The sequence below is a fragment of the Amblyomma mixtum genome, chromosome 3, assembly GCF_055824585.1.
Source record: "Amblyomma mixtum isolate Tamu chromosome 3, ASM5582458v1, whole genome shotgun sequence".
Lineage (NCBI taxonomy): Eukaryota > Metazoa > Arthropoda > Arachnida > Ixodida > Ixodidae > Amblyomma > Amblyomma mixtum.
Window position 1 is genome coordinate 327159276 of NC_143014.1, and position 6685 is coordinate 327165960.

Below are 6685 nucleotides of genomic sequence, written 5' to 3' on the forward strand. Positions count from 1 at the left end.
GCTGCATACACTCGGCTTACAGATGACGAAGTTACGCCTTCTCTCATCCTGCTTCAACGAAGAACTGCTGAGATTTAGTGCCGGCATTCTTTCATTTGTGCAACAAGGCGAGCAGATGGAAAAAAAATCAAAGCAGTATATATATTTTTCCTCGCGCGGGCACATCACAACTATCAAAGGCACCAAAAATAACAAAGAAGGCATTTTGTATTTATTTTCGAACTGCTAACCGCATCAGAGTCATCAAATTGGGTTGTTGCAGGGTGGAAATTACAGTTACAATGACAAGGTAAAAATACAGCAGTAACACCACATTTACAGTTCAACCGGAGGAATTAATATCTAAAATACGCAAATTTAAAATCTATAAGGAGCGATTATGATCAAGTTATACAAGCCAAGAATATAGAAGAGGAGTTACAAAGGGTGAATCAAAAATAAGAATTAGTCAATACCGATAAGTTTGATTAGATCATTATCTAGTTTTTGAATCTACTAGAGTGCGTGGAAAGCAAGAGTATTTAAGTACAATGTTTCTGACATGAAAAGGGAGCAGTGACGGCGTGGAGGCTTCTTGTAGCATAGCCGGACGAAAAAGTGATATGCTGTGGACTATAAAAAATTATTTGGCCCTCAATTATTTTAAACATGAAACCTAAAAGAAAAATTCTATTTCATAAATTCGCCCTAGCCCCGCTTTTGTAATGAGCTCAGAAATAGAAGCAGTTCCATATTTATTAAAAATAAACCTAACGGCCTTACTCTGCACCCGTTCTCCTTTGGGATAGTTAACCCCTATGAAAGGATCCCAGTTGGCATTTGCGTAACTAATACCCCTGTCACACTAACAAATTTAATGTCATTCGAATCGAATGACATTCAATGGATCCAATGACATTCGGTTTCTTCTCGTGCTACGCAGTAAAAAATAATGTCATTCGCAAATGATAGCAATGACGATCAGGTAAAAAAATATAAGGCTGACATGGCGGAGCAAGGTGGAGACACTCGGTATGCAAATGAAAAAGAAAATATCACGCGCTTGATTGCAATGTATATGTATCTCCGAGCAAAAAGCAAAAGTGAAGAGAGGAGAATACAAATGGCGATTGAGGCTCAATTGAAAGTCATCAGGAGCTTGGAGCTACAATTTCTGGCAAATTCTTGTACGATTGCGACTGTGGTAGCTAACGAAGCCACAATTCATCGAGAACGCTGGGCGTTCCGAAGGAATGAACGCTAGTTTGAAGATACACTGCCACATCTAGGGGCGAGTAACTTGAAACAAGTCCTGCAAAGTCTCTTCGCTGAAAGAAACGACGAGGATGAAGGAGCCCCTCTCTGTGGAGAATAGAGTGGCCATTGGGCTTTACCGGTTGTGCTCCTGTGCAGAAGACAGGACTATTGCACATCTTTTCGGCGTTGGTCGTTCCACAGTGAACGTGGTGTTGAGAGAGTTTTGCCAAGCTGTGCTCGACCTCCTCGAAGGCGAGTGGCTGCGAATGGTCCGCCGTAGCGAACTAAAGGAGCACATGAAGGAATTGGTTGCCTTCACCGGCTTTCCGCAAGGGATTGGCGCTCTTGAGACGGATGTCACTTTCCGGTGTCCCCACCAAAACACAACGCAATTGACTATCATAACTGCCAGGGCTGGTAAGTGCTTTTATGATGTGCTTTTAGTCACATTTATGACGGCATAAATCATAAAAGTGACTTTTCATTACTCGCAGTATTATACAACTATCATCATGTGCATCGCCTTCGATGGTTATAAAAGAATCCCTACCAATAGTCACTATCAAATGCAGCACTTTCATATCAAAGATGCAAAAAGCTGTGTTCCGTCAGTTATACAAGTTCATTTGCCTTTTAACGGGAGCTCTGACGGGCTATATCCGAGACCTCAATATGCATTTTTTCTGTGTCTGCCACATGTAATGAAGTGCAAATAATCACTCAGCTGCGATGCGTGGCCATTTGTGGCTGAACAAAGAAGTTTTGAGACTTGCAAGCAAAAGCCCATTGCGGATGGCTCACATGCTTCATGAGGGTTTTGTTCTCAGTAGCTGCTAATGTGTTTATCTTTCTACCAGTTTATCAGCTTAGGTGTTTTGCTTATCTCTTTACCAGTAGTTTGGAAGACACACAGTTTGCCAACATGACTGTGTGTTCTGTAATTTGGTGGATGAAAACGCCACCATGAGGACTGACTGTAGGTGAAAACTGGACTGGTGACATACAATTGTGCTTTTTTTCCTTCTCTGGAGGTACACCATAATACTGCTGGCCTTGGTGGACCACCAGTACCATTTTCGGTACATTAATATTGGCGCTCCAGGCCACTGCCGCGAAGCCAACGTGTACGGACGGTCAAAGCTGTGCACCTTGATTGAAAGTGCTCACTTGAAATCACCTGCGGCAATGATTGGAGGTTCCGCGGTGACATCAGTAATACTGTGTGATCAGGCGTTTCCTTTGGCATCAGCATTGCTCAAACCATTCTCAAGCGCATCTCCAGGGACCCCCAAAGGTACCTTCAACTATAACCTTTCCAAAACAAGACGCATAGTTGAAAATGCGTTCGGAAGACTGAAGGCTCGTTTCCGGTTTATTATACAGCGGATGTCGTGCAAGCTGCCCAATGCCAAGAAAGCAATCAGGGCACCATGTGTTCTCCATAACATTTGTGAATCGTTGAGAGACACTGTGCAGCTGAAATGGGAGCAGGATGTACAGTCTTTGTCAAAAGTAACCAGGCTGCATGGTTTTGCTTCTCAGTCGTATATTTAAACTATTATGCTAGCCCTCAAGCTCTAAATCTCTGTATGGTAGGCAGAACACCTGTCCTCACCTTTAAAGAACTTTTCAACCTTAGAGAAAGCTGTAAAGGCTATACTATACTAATGAGAAGCAAGCTATGCAGCCTGGTTACTTTTAAAAAAGGCTGTACATGCTTTTGATGCATTCTACCAGCAGCCTTCACACAGCACCACTGTGTCCAGCGGGACAGGGCATGAGGTTCGAGCTGCACTTGCAGAGTGCTTCTGGCCCCATGCTCAGCGTTCTAAACAGTAGTACGACATGAACTATGCGCAAAAAGTCGGAATGATCTTGCTACTTGCAGCTAGTATACAAGAGAAAACATGTGTATTTTCATTCTCACACAACCTTTATTTTTTACATATTTCTTGTAGGCACGCCAGGAACGCATTCTCACGCTGTGCAGCTTGCTCCAGCATCTAGATGTGTTTTTGGCGGTACTGCTGTTCCCCTTGTATGCGTTTATCGGTACTGAGGCGTAGCTGCCGCTGCTCCTCAACGAGCTGCGCAAGCAGGTTGCGGTTCGATCGCCTCTTTCTCCTTTGCTGGGGCCATGGTAAGCTCTGGCTTCTAGCATTTTCTTGAGAAGGCTCCATCGTCTCACTTTCTATTGTGTCACAGGTTGACAGCAGAGCGTCACGGGCACCAGGGCCTGCTGAGGCACCCATGATAGTGTGTTCAATATTTTCATCCACGGTGGTGGTTGCATGCGGTTCCTCTTTTAAACTTATGTGGCCACTCTCCAACCGATGAATGATCTGAAATGAAAATAAAGTTTCATCACACAATTCCTTTGCCGGAGCAAGCTCGATATTAATTATATACTGTCGAAAGGGCGAGATGCAGTGCTACATAATATTGCAACAAATAGTATTGATATTCACTTTCAATGTCTTTGGTCAATGTTGTACAGTGCTAGAAGCTTGCACATAAACGTACTCCACAACACCATGGATTTCTCGCTAGTTAAAATGTCACTGCTAACATCTGTAATTCTGCACAGAAGACAATTCAGAAGTACCACATACCTGTCGCTACAACATTCATACTATCCAAGATATGCAAACTCACCTCACCTCGTCGCTTTCCAGCATTTCTTGCTGATTGTTCTTCGGCAATGAGTTCAAAAGCTTGTGGATGTCCCAGTAGTATGGCCATGTAATTTGCCCCTGCCCGGTACCTTTTTTTTGTTGTTGTTGATGTCTCTGAAACGGCAAAGGTTACCTAAAGATAAGCTAATTATGTCTGCACTTCAATTATTTTTCGTTGTTATCTACTTTTTGTATGCACAGCAATCAACATGCCTGCCTAAAGCACTGTGCTGAAAAACAAAGTGAACTTTTCGACTGCTGCTCCATAACTGGCACAGTGCACTTGTCATTGCAAATGCTATGGCTACGTGCATTCGGTCTAGCCCCAGCAATCTCTCTTTAACCGAGTACCTGTTCACTTTGTGCGACAGCGCGGTGTTCAAGCGTTCTAAGCAAGCGTGCTGACAACTGTAGCCCACCGCCCTCTGTAATGACAAGAGACCGGATTTTAGGCAAATGCCTATTTTTTTCAACGCTTCGTAGGCGCACCATTTTTACATATGAGCACGAATTAGGTGTTGACAATATGTTTAATACTTTTTTATAGTGCCTATAAATGCCTATTTTGGGTGTCAGTGCCTATAAATGCCTATTTCCGACGTCGATGCCTAAAATGCCCTATTTTACAGAAAAGGGGCCTGAAATACGCTGTGGTTTTTCTTTCAGACTCTGTTTGCTTCCGAATCCATTTCGGTTTTGAGTAGAACACACACGTGGCAACATTAGATGACCTCGTCAGTTGGCTGTGGTGAACACTGCACCTACGCCGGCTGTGTACACAATACCAACCACGTCAGCCGAAAATATGGAAGCAACCTTTTTCCTATTTTCTGCCATTTTATCGTGGCAGCTTGTTGATGACTAGCTGTTAAAGTGGTAGTTGACCGGATGGCACCACATTTCGGAAAGTATACGGAGTAAGTTATAGGTTCGTCCGACTAATTCCAGTTGGTTCCAATTGAAACCAACTGTAAAATGTTCCATAAACCTGCTGGAAACAGTTTAACTGATTAAAATTTCTACCTGGGTAACCTGCCTTATTTTCGCTCCTTGTGCCCCAGATGGTGCTTCTCTGCTACTGCTTCCATAGCTTTAACAGGGATTTCTAGATGGATGATGTTTATTTTACCATGGATCCTCGTGGATGTACGTAGGCCCGTGCACAACTACGATTCTTTTCGGCATATTCCGCATCAAGCAGCACTTTGTGTAACATTTTCTAGCATCTTGTATTTATGGTTTCCAGACCCTTCTAATGGCAAGCACCATTTGATAGTCGCGCGGCTCCAGACACGTGAAGCCACAAACTATAAAACACTGTTTACACAAATGACAACATATTTATTAATGTTGAAGCATCGTGTATGCCTGCAATAAATAAGTTCAATTCCTGTGTAAGCGAAGACTGAACTCATTTGTCAGATGCTTTGAATTGACAACGTTTCTATCAATTTCTAAATACATGGCCTCCTGTGAAGGTGTTCATTGTTTCTAATTTTGTACACCACAAGCGAACTGTTTGTTTCGAGGTATACCAAAGTGTTTTAAAAGGGTTGGTAACAGTCCATTTTGCTCCGCTGAAGCCTGTGTATCGTACGAAAAGTTGCGCGACAGCCTTAAAAAAAACGGCTTCTAATGTTCGCTTAAGGTCCCAAATCATTCCTGCTGTGTTTTTGCTTTATTTTACGGCAGATATTGCGCGCTGAAGTTCGGAACTGTGTGCACTTTTGATAAAGTTTATAGTGCCTATTTATCTCCGTTAGGTGCCTAAAATGCAATTTTAGCCGCCTATTTATGGCGCCTAAAACGTGCTTTTTAGTGCCTAAAAATCTGACCTCTAGTAATGACCTAAGGCCGGAAGGGTCATGAAATAAAGAATGTGTTCGTTGCATGCAATACTTCGCGGCGCGAAGCTGAAAGCACATGACCGACGTATGAGAAGTCAATACATCTGGCGCTAGCTAATCAGCCTGCGCCGCTGCACAAATTGTCTCCTCGGTAAGAAAATATCCGAAGTCAACCAAGACTGCCTTGTAGCAAAATAAGCAGTTTTGTGGCGAATCGCGCCAGGGTGCGGGCCATGCAGTCAGTAAAAAAGAGCTGCCCACGGCGAACGTTTCCACGGCGGCGTTTAGAACACCATGAAGCGTGCACGCAACACTGCCTAGACTTTTTTTTTTGTACGCCGATGTAGCACTAAAATCGATTGTTATACGAAATATACATTCACCCGTATTTGTTTGCAAGGTTTTCTATCTTCGTTTTGATTTCCTTAACAGTCTTGTCAATGCCAACATCGAGCAGCTTTTCCACAATCAGCTGATATACTTTTATGTTCGGTTTCGCCCTTCTCAAACCTTGCAAGTGGTCTTCCCACCGCTTAATCGGGGCGAATGTCTCACCCGGAGTCCAATGTGTCCTTTCCTTTCCTTTTTGGGTCCGCAGCTGCCGCAACCGTAGCCATTGCACCAGTACGAGAGATAGCACGTGGAACGCCGACATTCAACAACAAACCCACACCAAATATGGTGGACAGCGTCGAAGAAAAAGTGGTGTACATCCGGGCGAGAGAGCGAGATTACTAGCTTTCCACAACAGCGTTTCCATGCCAATAATTTCACGCCAAAATATATTTTTTAGTAGAACTCATTAAGAAAAAGGTTTTAACTTCTCCCGAGCGCCGATTTATTTCTTTTGTGTTGCTACCTTCTTCTCTGTATCTGGCGTCCAAAGTATACAATCGGTTCGAGATGAATGCGAGTTTGTTTCGTGAA

General features: G+C 43.4%; 1 protein-coding gene and 1 pseudogene across 1 annotated transcript; one reads left to right on the forward strand and one right to left on the reverse strand.

Annotated features, from left to right (window-relative positions):
- The first annotated feature begins 1325 nt into the window (after positions 1-1325).
- On the forward strand, positions 1326-3017 carry LOC149355870 (uncharacterized). Its single transcript, XM_089576211.1, has 3 exons — positions 1326-1653; positions 2339-2530; positions 2977-3017. Exons 1-3 carry the CDS (start codon positions 1326-1328, stop codon positions 3015-3017), a joined length of 561 nt encoding a protein of 186 aa, XP_089432337.1.
- Positions 3018-3170: 153 nt separating this feature from the next.
- LOC149355871 (uncharacterized) lies at positions 3171-6375 on the reverse strand (annotated as a pseudogene).
- Between the last annotated feature and the right edge of the window lie 310 nt (positions 6376-6685).